The 14,767-nt window shown below is 33.7% G+C and overlaps 1 protein-coding gene across 1 annotated transcript in view; it reads right to left on the bottom strand.

Annotated features, from left to right (window-relative positions):
• Positions 1–14,767, bottom strand: part of PXDNL (peroxidasin like) — a 361,514-nt gene that overhangs the window by 46,689 nt on the left and 300,058 nt on the right. Inside the window, exon 18 of the mRNA XM_044682749.1 lies at positions 1,397–1,531. Within this exon, the coding sequence (XP_044538684.1) occupies positions 1,397–1,531 (135 nt within the window). The remainder of the gene's footprint in view (positions 1–1,396; positions 1,532–14,767) is intronic.

The following is a 14,767-nucleotide window of genomic DNA, read 5'->3' as shown; positions in this document are numbered from 1 at the left end:
AGTATCATGGATCAGCTGCCTGAGAATTAAACTGCATGTCAAACAGTGATAATGAGGCAAAGATAAGAGCAGAGAGAGAAAGCACCATATGGAAGGGATCACATTTGTTCTCCAATTAAATGTACTTTAATTGCCTTCAGTGTTTTATATTAAGTTCTTAAATCCCATATCCTTGAACTATTAGTTTCTATTAAAAACTTTTTAAAAATGGCTTAGCAAATGAAGTCCTTTTAACAAAATGTATTTTTTAATCAAAAGAAAATTATTAATTTGGAGGTCATGCGTATTTCTTAGAGAGTATTTTGGTAACTTCTCCTAGCCCTAAAGCTGCATTAAGATAAATTTAAGAGAGGTAAAAGCCCCCACTGGAACATAAATATTTATAAGCAATAAATAATTTAAATAAGTGGACTCACTACTAAAATCATTCCATTATTACAAAGAACTGAAGTTCTACAGAAATTTTAAAGCCTGTCATTGTTGATCTTAAGGTGAAGCTATCAGAACACTAATATTTAAAACCTTAAGAAATCAGGGACAAAAGTCCTCTAATTTGTTGTATAATTTATTTTTCTTGAAAGATCCTTTATCAATTTCAAGGGCAGCCAACAACTGCTAAAGATCAGGACAGATCATAAATCAGACTGCTGGTCAAAAACAAAACAGAGAGAGTAGAAGTTTTTGATCACCCTACATCTAATAGGGTCAATGATGTATAAAACTAGAGAATAAACACTTGAAAAATGAGGAATTCCATAGGTCAGAGGATACAGATGTTTCAGAGGTAAAAAACTGCTAAGAAGATCATTTACTGGTATGGTAGACAATAGAAAGACCACCCAACTTTCAGACCACAGATGATCAACCTAGGGACTTAAAACTTAGAAGAATGAATGGATCTATTATCCTTCTACTTGAATAGGGATAAAAAGATCTGTGGGATCAATGATTCTGATGCTTGGTGGAGCTGTGTGCTTATGATAAACCACTACAGATCCAAATATGGGTGTCAGAGTGTTTATCTTCCTTGAGCCTTTTTAAAATATGTAATGAAAAAAATTAAATCTCTTCCCTTTCTTTTGAAATTAAACTCCAAGATGGAAGAGATAAAAAAAAGTCGAAAGCAAAGAAATTTCCTCAGGAGAAATCTTGTTCCCATTATAGAATAATTTTCCTGAAAATCAGTGTGAATTAATTATTACTGGTCAGAGAAAGAAATTGAATCCATCTTCAAAGAATTATTTAGTATAATTTTAGAGTATAGAATTTTAAGAGATCAAAACTATCCATCTTTTGTCTTTAAGCTTCCTTTCAGATTATGTTAGACAAAACAAATTTTATGTTTAGGTCATTTTGGGTTAGTAAAGCAAAAAGATGTGAAGTCATATTTATTCACCTGTCTCCATCTCTTAGCCGTTGAAACTGGGTGACAAAAAGGCACATGAGGGTTGGTCCTACTCTTGTGCCAGGAATTAAGTCTTCTACCATTAAGGCAGGCCAAAAGTCAATATTGAATGGAGTACCATAAAGCCTAGAAAATATCAGTAACAAAGGTTTGAGTATAAACATTTTAAAAGCCATTAAAATTTTGCCCTATATCAATACATAGATATAACTTCTTGACATTAGAAAATCAAGATGATATGATAGCATTAATATAGTACAAAGTTCTTTATATATATATGTTGTACAATATATATATATACATATATATATATTTTTTTTTAACCTCATTTGATCCTCACACAATCCTGTGAGGTTGGTGCTATTATGCCTATTTTTACAGATAAAGAAATTGAAGTTATGAGAAATTAAGTGAATTTCTCAAGGTCATAGCCACTAATTGTCTTATTTCAGACAGAATTTAAATTCACGTATTTCAGACTTTAAGTAGTACACTCTATATATTCATTACATCACCTAGAGACTACCAAAAAATTATATTATACTGGTAGCTAATATTTTACAAGTATAATTCTATGTTACAGAGTCTGAGAAAGTGTTAGAGAGAACTTGGCTTACGTGAAGAGAAATCTTATTTCGGGATCTTATTTCCAAAGAAATCCCTATCTTAAATTCATAAAGCTGTCATTTTTCAAAAAAGGATTGAGATTACACTATTCAAATATATTCACTAGCCACTTTTCTTTCTTGAATCCCAGTACTCCAATACTCTCTTTTAGTGAAATGTATATTCTGGTAAAAGTATTAATTAAAACCTCTTGGTGGAGAGTGTGGGTATAACAAAATTTAATGGATAATAAATAAATAACTTGGTAACAGAAGAAACTTTTGCAACTACCTATATGAACAAAATGAAAGCATGGAATAGTAGATAGACAGCTTATGCCAGTGTTGGCAAAGGTTTTCAAGTTTGCATGCCCAAACTGCAACTTTAAGTTGCCTGTGAGGCCCCCCCAACCCATTAGTCCAGAAAGTGAAGGGAGGAAGTACCCACTTTGGGTGGCTGGACAGAGGGGAGGGATATGCAAAAATGTCCTCAGGCACTAGAAAGAGGGGGAACAGAACAACCCCAAGTGCTGGTGCAGCATGAATGCCAATACTTTGCCAACACTGTCATATGCTATGTTAATATCTATGAAATACTAAAAAATAGGATAGGTTTTATTGATCTTTTATAAAGTATTATGTAGTATATGGACAAAAATGACACAGAATGAGAACACATGGATGGGTAACTGATATAATCATATCTAGTGATTCTCACCCCTAAATTTTTCTTGCTTTCTCACTTAGAAAAGCACTTCATTTTTTTTTAACTATCCACAATAGAATGTAAGTTCTTTGACAGGAGAAACGATTTTTCCTTTGCTTTTTTATTACTCCAATTCTAGAAATATTTTTTTACTTTTTACTCTTTTTTGGTGAGGGTGGGATAAAATTTTAATATCATTAGTTCAAGGACCTTGTTGTTGGTGACATACTGTCCCAAGAATCACACAAATTAAAAGTTGGGGGGGAGCTCCAGAACCATCTATTCTCATCCATTTATCGAGACTCTCCACTATAACATGTCTGAAGAGTAATGGTCCAGAATGTGCTTGAGCTGGCTGAGGAGAAGGAAGTCACCACTTCTAAGGATGAACCCTTCCATATCAGGACAGCTCTTATTATTAGGGAATTTTTCCTGCTATTGAAGCAAAGTTTATTTCTTTTCAGACATTGCTTCCTGGTCCTCTAAGAAAAACTGAACTCATCTAATTGCTACTTCACATAACAACTCCTCAGGTAGGGGAAGAAAGCTTTCATTTCCCCCTGAGTCTTTTTTAATTAGAATTAACCATGATCAAATACTTCAACCAATGTCATAGACTCTAGGCACACATATCCTATGGACCCTTTTCATCTTATCAGTGTCCTGTCCTTCTTAGACCATGGTGCCCAAAATCAGGAGCCCTGTTGCGGGCAGAATGCAGTGAGGCTATCACCTTCCTATCCCACAAGGCAATAATTCTCTTAATTCATTAATAATTAATTAATAGTTCATAATTCTCTTAATTCATCAATAATTAATAGTTCACCAAGAGATGTTCATATAAATTTCAGGCAATCTATCTAAAATGTACCTCACCTTATTGTCAATTTTAAAAGATTATGCATACCGGGGAAATATCTCTCCCAGCATGCCCCAGGGGTCCCTCCTCTCTACTTCCTGGTGTGGGATTTTCTTGAATGGGTCAGTCCCATGCTAGGGGAGGGACCAAGCCTCCTATTTCCTGGCATGGGATTGGTCCTGAATTGGACTAATCCTGTACAGAGAGACCATGCCCCCTCCCTACTTCCGGGCCAATCCTGTGCCTGGGAGGGGCTTTTGAATCAGAAGATTCAGAGGAGCTGGGGCTCTAGTTAATTTCAGCTAGGGAACTCTGGTGGTTTTCTTTTCTTTTAATAAATGTTTTATAAAGAGATCAGAGTCAGTTTTTCTTTTCAGTTCCTCACATTGCATTCTTATATATGACATTTTATTCCCAAGTTGAAGACTAAAGATATCGATACACATACACATTCATATATGTGTCTCTATTTTTGTTTGCATATATTCATACTGGATTTCTTATTAATTTAAGCCCACTTGTTGTTTGTCCCTCATTTTCAAATAGGAACCATGACATCACAGGGTGACTTGTACATGAATTGGATTTAAGTGAGGCAAAATTGCACAGAGTCGTCAGCCTCCTTCTCTCTTCCAGTCATCCAAGTCTGGTAGCAAAACAAAAGTCAGGACAACAGTCAATGAAGTGAATGACTTTAGCATCTTTGATATTTCATCAAACTCTAAGCACTCCACAATGCCTGCTTTCAGCTGCCTATCTCACTGTTGGAAAGAACTATTCTCATCCCCCTATTCCATAGGGCAAAGTCTTCACATGCTTGAGGTAGATACTTTCTCAACTCTGTAAGATTAAAACTAATATCCAATAACTCCAAGTATTATATTTTATAAGATTTATTAATAATCACTTGAAGTAGGAAGAATACAAGAACAAAAGTAAAAGCCTGAGTAAAGATATGTGAGAAAAATTCTCCTGCCTGGCACTCATCCCACCTCCACAAACTAGGATCAGGGGAAAAGAAAGGGAGAGGGAGGAGCTATAAAAATATATCTTCCCTATGTAAGAATGTAGGGAGACACCTAAATAAAATTCTGGGATTTAGAGTCCTGAAAACCAGATTATAATTATACAACTCAAACACAGATTGGAGGTAGGTCTGTTACCCTTAACCTGCTTTAGCCCATCTGCCATGCCAGTTTTGCCAAGGTGTGGGCTCTGCACATGCTATAGCTTCTCTGAGTCACAACTGAGAGGTGGGGGAAAAGAGGAACACCAAATGTGAATAAGCAACCCTGGAAAGAATTTACTTCATAATTCCCTCCCACCAGAGGTGCTATTTCTCCCTGAATACCCCATATACCCCAATACTTAATTTCTTATAAAATTAAGCCCAATGTTAATCTATGGAAATTCTTTTGGATACTGATTCTCTTCTATTGTTAACTATGACTTACAGCTTTGTATCATTTGAAAATTTAATAAGTAAACAGCATTTTTTTTTAATTTTAGGTCACTGGAAAAAATGTTAAATATGGATCCCTCAAAACTTTGAGCCATTAATTAACTGCTCTTCATAGCTGGTCATCTAGTCAAATTTAAATCAATCTGATTACATCAATCTCTCTCCATCAATATTAAGGGGTGAGGTTGAGGGTGGTGGATTTTGAACCAGGCCAAAAGATGAGAGGTCCTGGGTTCAAATCTGTCCTCAGATTCTTCCTAGCTGTGTAGATAGCTTGCTTAACCCCTATTGTCTAGCCTTTATCACTCTTCTGCCTTGGAATCAATACCCAGTATTAATTCTAAAATGGAAGGTAAAGGTTTGAAGGAAAAATGAATAGTATTAAGTACTTCAGCAAAGTATGAATAAAATCTAGATAAACTATATCTGTAGAATTCCTCTTATCTACTACCTGAGAAAACTTGTCAAAATAAAAAGCAGAAAAGAAATGAGTCTGGCATGACCTTTTTTTGATGAAGCCTATCTTTCTAATTCTTCACCAAGTATCTTTACAGTGATCTACTTTAGAATAATTTAAGTTCACTGGCCTATAGTTTGTCAACTCTTTTCTATTATCTTTTAGAAAACTAGGACAGTGTTGACCCTTCTTTAATTTAAGGCTATTTTACTATATTCCACAATCATACAAAGATCACTGATAGTAGCTCAAAAGTCATATTTGCCATTTCTTTCTGGACCAAGGAGGTAATATATCTGGGCAAGGCAATTTAAATTTATCAAGGGCACCTAAGTGATTTCTTACTCTCTCTTCATTTACCTAGAGAACCAACTCCTATAAGTCACCAGACATTGTCCTTTACAGTGAAAAAAGAAACTGAACAAGATTTGAGTAGCTGTAGATTCTTTCAGTTGTCAGTTATCATTCCATTTACTTCAAGGAAAAGTTCTATTATTTATCTCCACTTTTCTTCCAATAAGATTAAAACTCAAAACCAAGCAAAACCACAACAAACTCCCCCCCCTTTTTTTGTTAGCCTTGGCATCCCTCATCAGCTTTAGCTCATTTTGTCATTGCATTTCTGACACTATTTTTAAGAGTACTGTGACCTTACTGTTCCTTTTGTTCATTTTCTGTACATTTTTTTAAAAAAATCTTAATTGGTTAATTAATTCCCTATTTATCTACATTGATTTTTTTAAGAAAAAAACTTACTTTCATTCCTCAGCGTAATGGTTTTCCTTCTCAATCCCAGAATCTCCTTCGTGGACATTGCCCATTAATCCTAGCTTCACTTCCTTTGAAGCATTTTAGGCCATGAAATCTTACTTATCTTCTCACTGAACTATTTGAAATTTGCTTTCCCAAAGCCTAGGGTTCATATCAGACTATGCTCACATTTCTTTTCCTCTATCAAAAATAGAGCAGTCACTTCCAAGGTCATAAATGTTTTTCTCCATAACCATTTTCAATTGAGATTGCTCATGAATATGGAATAATATTACATTACTCAGATACCTGTTCCTTCACATTTGAAATTCATTCTTCTAGATGCTTGGAAGATTTTTTTAATTGAAATTGTTAAATTTTACCATTAATTATTGAATTAAAGTTTAATTTTTTTTCTTCTTCTGATGCTTGTCTCTAGATTCTTGTGGTAAGAGATTTGTTGTCTGTAAACAAAAGTATCATACAGTTTTTTTTCTGTATTATTTACTGCATTGTTGTAAGTGTTTTATTGGTTTTTCATGTTATTCTGTGAGGCCGATGACCCTTTGGTTATCTTTGCAATAAGTATTCAGGGTCAGTTATTTGTCTCATATGGAGTACACATTTTTTAACCCTTACCTTCTCTCTTAAAAATGGTACTAAGTATTGGTTCCAAGAGGCAGAAGACTGGTAAGAGTGAGGCAATTAGATTTAAGTGATTTGCTCAGGGTCACATAACTAGCAAGTATCTCAGGTTGAATATGAACCCAGGACCTCCTGTCTCCAGGCCTGGCTTTCTTTCCACTGAGCCACCTCATTGCCTCTACATATTCTTTTAATGAAACTTTTGTTTAGACTTTGCCAGATTTGTATCCAGGATGTAAAACTTTTACTGCTTTCAAAGAACTGGTTTATACAGTTTTTAATGCTATCAAAAATTGGTTTAATATTTTTCTGAGAAATTACATTTAAGTACTAAGTGAAAGTGCAAGCATGGGCATTTTATTTATTTCTTTTATAGCCATAACCAAATTTGACATAAATACCTAATTATAAAAAGAACTTTCCTTTTTATTTGGGGAAAATAATTTTGTCTATTTCTCCAAGGCAATATTTGGCAGGTTCAAATTTAAAGCACTGCTTCAAAATCCAAAAATTCAGCCTATTTTGGTGGCTGCCATATGCAGAACACCAAAAAGAGACTTTCACCTCAAATACACCAACTTTAACCAAGGAATAAGGAAAATCAGAAATGATTTCTTATTGTTACTAGTCCCACAATCAATTTACAGTACTTTAGATCAAAGTTAAATCTCTTCCCTAAAAGGGAACACTAAAAAATTCAAACACTTTGAAACTCAGTGTAAATAATGCTAATTTACATAAACTAGTGTGAAAGCCTTTTTAGGAAGAACCAACAAATCAAATGAACAAATATTTATTTAAGCCTAAATTCTAAGTATTCTATCAAGGACTGAAAGACAAATGGAATGCTACCCTTGAGGAACTTACATTATACTGGGGTCAGGAAAAGAGGCATCACTTATAGAGATAAATACAATAAAATTTGAGGAGAAAAACACCTCTGACAATTAGGTGCATATATGGACTTGACTTTGGCTGGGTAGCATGTCCAGCACTACAGAGCATCTGATTAAACAGAATACAAAAATAACCTTCATTAAAAATCACCTGGGTTTAAAAAATTCTTTGTGTATCATCGTTTTTACCGTAGCTGCTAACCTCATCTTCCATTTGAAGGAAGGCCAGAAAAATATACATGAATAAATAAGAGCAAACAAGGTCTTTCCATGTTACAGCTTGGTATTTTTGTTGCCATTTTGATGTACAAGTGGCTGAAAGAAATGATTCCTGGACCTTGAAATGAGCTATTTCATGCTGCAAAGACTACAATGTCATTCATTCCTAATTCCATAATGACAGTCTGACTTAAATTCTACTTTAGCAGGAAAGATCATAATAAGAGCTTTCATTCATCTGGATTCCACAGAGAGACATGAGGTCAAGAGGTTGTACTTGAAATGTTTCCAGGGCCACACAATTGAGTTCAATGCACAGAGGGAAAGACAGATAATTCAGTGATTTTATGATTTTGATGAAATAAATAAAAACCTCGCCCATGAACAATAAGGAAGTTTACCCTATGATAAAGTATTCATTTTGAAATTTCTTCTTAGGCACTTTAGCATTTTTAGATAGAACATAATTATTTAATGTCTTTTAAAAACAAAAATGTACAAGTAAAAAATGTCCTTGAAAAAGATGAAATACCCTCTGTGCTATTGTATAAGATAATGTGTTGTTTTTTATCTCAATGTGAAATGGCTTCTTTTTGGTACAGAAAGAGAGTGTGGACATGAAAGAATTTTAAACCATCAAAACATCTTTGGAGTAAACCATATATCCTCATGATTTATGTAAATGTATGAAAAAGACTATATTTTTGCCTCTGGGGAAATTTTCACAATAGCTTCTACTACAGGCAGAACATTTCATTATTCTATTTTTTTCTTTAAAGGTTTTAAAGTCACTATATTTTCCTTGTAAAACCACAGTTAAACTTTTATATGGTGTTAATAGCTATAAAGTTCAATCTTTAAAAAGCATTAGTTCTACAACTTGCTTAAACTGTACAGAAAACTAAATAAGTAGGAAAGATGAGTCCAATTATAGTTTTCCCTTTTACTGTATATTATTACAGTTTCCCACATATTAGAAAGGGGAGAACCATTTCTTCCTAATATTATAGTCAGCTTATTCATGAATAAAAGTTAAAATCTAATCTAAGTAAGTTCTAAGCTATCTAAGTAAGAAATAACATAATTCAATATTCTTTTTGGGGAGAGAAAAAAGAAAATGTTTTACTCCTATGCTAAAACTGGGGGTGGGGACAATTTAATAAATATTATAATTTCAAAATAGAGTTTCATTGGTCATTTCTCCATTTGAATGTAATTCCCTTGTGAGTAGAAATTTGTTTTCTTCTTTGTACATGTATCCCCAACATTGTGCCAAGTGCCTCAAACATGATAGGCATTTAATAAATACTTAATTGATTAATTCTCTATTTACACACATGAAAGAATTATTGAAGGTGAAAGGCAATAAATGAAGAAAGGAGAAGAGAATAGGATAAAGAAAAAAAGACAAATTGGTATATACAGGGAAAGGGGAAGAAACTAGAAATTAAGAGAGATACAGATACACACAAATACACGTATACACATATATATACTCATAAAATGAAAAATAATATTAGTGGAGAAATAGAGGTGTCTTCATGCCTCCCCTTAAGACTGTGGAGTCCTTTAGAGCAGGAGCTGGGTATTGCCATTCTTTGTACTTCCAGAGCTTAAGCAGATATTTAATAAATGCTTTGTTGACTGCCTGACTTTTGGGAGATATCAGGTTAGAAATTTCAAGACCCTTATGAAGTTTTAAAACTTTATAGATTAAATGAAGTTTTCACCTCCAATTTGTGGATATACATTTTTAAAAAAACCACCTTTGAAGTAATTGGTGCCTAAGGTAGTATGGAAAATGACTTCCAGCTGAGACTATGCCCTAGAGTGCTCTAATATTGTGAAAGCCCCGGCTACTGTCCTAAAAATCTGGCCATCCAGAAGTATTGAACTTTACCATCCCTAATAGACACATCAGCAGGGCCTGACTTGGGTATTGGAGAAGAAGGAAAAAGACTCTTCCATTTGTGTTCACAAAGACCTGAAAATGTTTTACCTCTAAATCCTTCATTTGATTGGCTTATTTTATAGAGGGGAATGTGTGTGAGGGGATGTATTCCATTTTTTGTCCTTCAAAAGAAAGCTTCCGTTTGGCTTTTCTCAAGGTCATCTTCATTCACTGAAAAATTCCTCCCTTTTATTATATTCCACATAAATGTGCCAAGATGCAAGACCTTTGCATTACTTAGTATCCCTTATTCAGTTCATCTTCGAAGACTTTGTCTCCCTATGCAAAACTCTTCTTCCTTATGTCATGTTCTATATATATTCTACTTTCTCATTTGGGAAATTATCTGATAAATTAAGGTATTATTCTTATTTTTTAAGATCTTAGATAGCATTATTATAGATGTTCCAAATGACAAAAGCTCAGAGTCAAAAGGTATTTCAGTGATTGTGTAGTCTAAGCCCTTTCTGAGAGAGAATCACTTTACATAAAATCTCAAGTGGTCATCCAGCTTTGGCTTGAAGGTCTCCTGTGAAGGGGAACCATTAAACTTCCAAAAGAGCCCCTTTCATTTTGATATAGTCTTGGTAGAAAGGCTTTTATCTTCTTCTTATATAAGGTCGACAACGTCTACTTCCCATCAACTTCCATCCATTGCAAACAGATGTATTGCGTAGGCAGGGATCAAAACCCCTCTATATTATAGTATAAAGTTGCTATGAGTTGTCATATCCACCATAAGGTGGCCAACTTCCTTACAATAAACCACTCCACACAGTGCTGGGCTATTGAATTCTATGATAATACATAATCCATCTCCAAGACTATATTCAAACCTTTCCAAAAGGGAGAGACCCACTAGCATGGTCTTAGAAAAAGCAAAATAAATTCCACACCAATATGAATAATCAAAGTGGAGATATTAGTTGATAGCCCAACTTCCACATGACTGACAAATAAGAGGGTAATATGGTATGTATGTATGCAAGTAAATATATATTTTTTACTTTTTATTTACATACATATGTATATATTTACGTGTGTGTGTGTGTATATACACACACACAAGGATATATTCACCATCACAAAGACAGGAATCAGAAAAAAACATAAGGGGAAAGGACTAAAACCACCAAAGGCGAAATGAAATTCTGTTATAAACCTTAGGTATAGGGCCAACTAGGTGGCTCAGATGACTGAGAACCAAACTTAGAGACAGGAAGTTCTAGATTCAAATTTGACCTCAGATATTTCCTAGCATCCCTATGTGACCCTGGGCAAGTCACTTAATCCCCATTGCCTAGTCCTTACCACTCTTCTACATTGGAACCTATACTCACTATTGATTCTAAGACAGAAGGTAAGATTTTATTAAAAAAAAACTGAGCACATCAAGGAGGATATTAAAATAGCATAGACATCTAAAGTCTGCAAGTGTTTGTAAATAGATTTTGGAAGAAAAGGATCAATAAGATGAAGCAGAGAAATCTATGGATTAACAAAAGAACAGAGAACAGTAGCATAATAAAAGAAGTTAAAAAAAATTAATGGCAGAATTCTTATCCTACATAGCCAATGTAAGTAGCAGAATGGAAAACTTATTTCCATGGTAGCAAATCTTTCAAAAGAAGTGAAAGAGAGAACAACTGATTGAGAATACAAATATACTCACGTATTCTCAATACAGACAATATGAAAGAAGAGGAACAAGACCATTAAAATACCACATGTATATAAAATTATAAGTAAAGCACTTTGATCTCCAAGACAAAAACAACTTAAGGATCTTAAATCTGCCAGAACACAGAAAGCCAAAAACCTCCAACTATTATAATAGAATTAATATATGAAAACTGCACAGAAATCTTGAATACTGAAAACAAATCATTAGTTAAAAGGATCTATACCTTAAAACAAAACAAAAGAAATAAAACAAATCTTATGCTTCTGTACTTCTAACTTGAGTGAGTTAGAAAGACAATAAAAAATAATTTAAGCAACCAAATAACAATAATAAGTAACAAAAAGTATACAAAGAGATGAGGGTGAAAGCAGAACTTAAATAGAATTGATGGTAAAGGAAAAGATCTAAATCATCATGGAATAAACTTCATAAACTTCCACTTTACAGTAAATTAATGCATTTTGGTGGACTAAAGGGCAGATTGGGAGACTGTACAAAAGGGGAGAGGGTAGACAAAAGATACAAAGGAATGTTTACTGTACCTTATTTAAAACAATGATAAACAACATAGGCAAAATAATTCCTGTAAGTTTCTTGACTTGAAGGGCTATAAGAGAATAGCTAAAGAAAAAAACAAATTGAAATGGGGGAAAAAAGGAAAGTGTCATTTCAATGGTGGAAACAGTCTTACTGAAAAACACTCCCAAAAAAGCATAGATAAATTCTATAGTGTAAGATAAGGACCTTAAAATGTGTATCACCTAAATCTAATTATATTAACCTTTTTAAATTTTATAAAAACAAAATCAATGCAGCCAAGATTATAAGAAAATCAAGAAATAGGGGAAGGGGATTTTTATAGTATATTTATCTGATAAAAATTTCATTTTACAAATATATAGGAAACTCAGTCTTATTTATAAAAATATGAATCGTTCTCCAGTTGATGAATGTTCGAAGGATATGAACAGGCATTTTTCAGAAGAAGAAATCAAAACTATTTATAGTCACATGAAAAAATGTTCTAAATCATTCTTGATTAGAATAATGCAAATTAAAATGAATCTAACCAACTAACCCAGATCAGACTGGCTAATGTGACCCCAAAAGGAAAATTTAAAAAGTTGGTGGTGATGTGGGAAAATTGAGACACCACCAATGCACTGTTAGTGGAATTGTGAATTGGTCCAAGACCAATTTGGAACTATTCCCAAAGGGCTATAAATCCAGAAATAATGCTAATGTAAGATCAAAGAAAAAGAAAAGGACCTATATGTACAAAAATATTGATGGGAACTCTTTTTGCTCTTTTTTGTGGCAGATAAGAATTGGGAATTGAGAAGATACCCATTACTGGGGAGTGGCTGAAAAAATTGTGATATATGATTGCAATGGCTTACTTTGGTGCTATAAGAAATGTCATGCAAGAGAGTTTCCAAAAAACTTTGGAAGACATATAAACTGATGCAAAATGAAGTGAACAAAACCAGGAGAACCTTGTACATAGCAACAATAATACTGTTAAGATTGAACAACTGTGAATGACTCATCTATTCTGACCAGTAAAATAATCCAAGATAATTCTGAAGAATTTATGATGAAAATCTTTTCTATTTCCAGAGAGAGAATTGATGAAGTCTAATTGCAAATTGAAGTAGATTTTTTTTCACTTTATTTTTCTTGCTATTTTTTCAACATTGCTAATATAGAAATATGTTTTGAATGTTTTTCATGTATAATTTATATCATATTACCTGTTTTCTTAATGGGTAATAGAGGGAGGAAGGAAAAGAATTCAGAACTTAATTTTTAAAATCATTATTAAAAATAAATAATATTTTCAAAATGTGTATGTATCATCTACAGAGGTTGTTGCTGATGGTGACCACTTCATCTGGGAGAGTGATGAGTCTCCATTAACAACATTATGTTTCAGGAGAAGGAAAATCAGAGGTCCCGGGGACAACCAGAGTTTCTAAGGAAGGGAGGAGGAATAGAACTGGATGAAATAATAAAGGACATGGAAATTTGTACCATAGAACAATGCTTCCATTCTTACTATCTCAAATGGAAATGTATACTTCTAAGAGAGGCACAATGGAAAAAGGAAGGTGAGGCATGAACTTCAAGATAAAAGAAATTCTTCCAAAGAGAGAACCTCGAATTTGGTCAAACTTGAGAAAGTACTTGTATTAAGCAGGAGTCAGGAAGACCAAAGTTCAAATCTGAACTCAGGCACTTATTAGCTGTGCAACCTTGGTAAGTCACTTTTCTGTTTGCCTTAATTTCCTCAACTATAAAATGGGGACAATAATAGTGCCTACCTCTCCAGGTTGTTGTGAGGATCAAATCATATAATCTTTGTAAAGGGGGTAGCAACATTCCTTAAAGTGGAAGAGAGCCAAACCTGGAGTTGGGAGGTTCTCTTCCACTGAGTCACCTAACTGCCCCACTATTACACTTTAAACAGAAAGCTCTATGGAATTTTCATATACATTGATTTTCTTTTCATTCCTATTATTAGTAGGGAAAATGATTGTGTGAACAATAATATTACCCATAAATTTTCAGTTATTACTATTGAACCCAATACTGAAATGAGCATATGTCAACTGAAATACAAGTTAAGGGACTACTTCTGAAGTTTTCATCTCCTTATCCAGAAATGTAAGCAATGGAGGCAGGACTACACAATTGGGTAAAAGAGAAATATAATACTTGGCAAAGAAGGCTGAAAATTCAAAAGAATACCCTCTTTTGCCCCTTCTGGCTTGCATTTTATGATCAAATTCATAAAACTTGTATATACTGAGTGCTTTATACTTTTGAATTTTTAGTTATCTACACTTGCTGTCTCCAATTCTATTTTTCATCCTTTCATAATTGACTGCTTGCCTTCATTTTCAATAGATATTGTTCTGTTCAAAGTTCTCCATGATCTCTTAATTATCATATTTTGTGGTCCCTTTTTGGTGCCTACCATTCTCAACATATCTGCTGCATTTGTAAACTGTCAATCATATTTTTCTCCTTGATACTCTTTCTTCAATGGGTTTTTTGAAATAACTTTCCCAGGTTCTTCTCTTCACTGCCCAATGACTCCTAGTCTCCTCTGCTAGTTCTTCACC

Source organism: Gracilinanus agilis, chromosome 1 (assembly GCF_016433145.1).
Source record: "Gracilinanus agilis isolate LMUSP501 chromosome 1, AgileGrace, whole genome shotgun sequence".
Classification (NCBI taxonomy): Eukaryota; Metazoa; Chordata; class Mammalia; order Didelphimorphia; family Didelphidae; genus Gracilinanus; species Gracilinanus agilis.
Note: the sequence above shows the minus strand (reverse complement) of the source record. Positions and strands in the feature narration are given on the sequence as shown.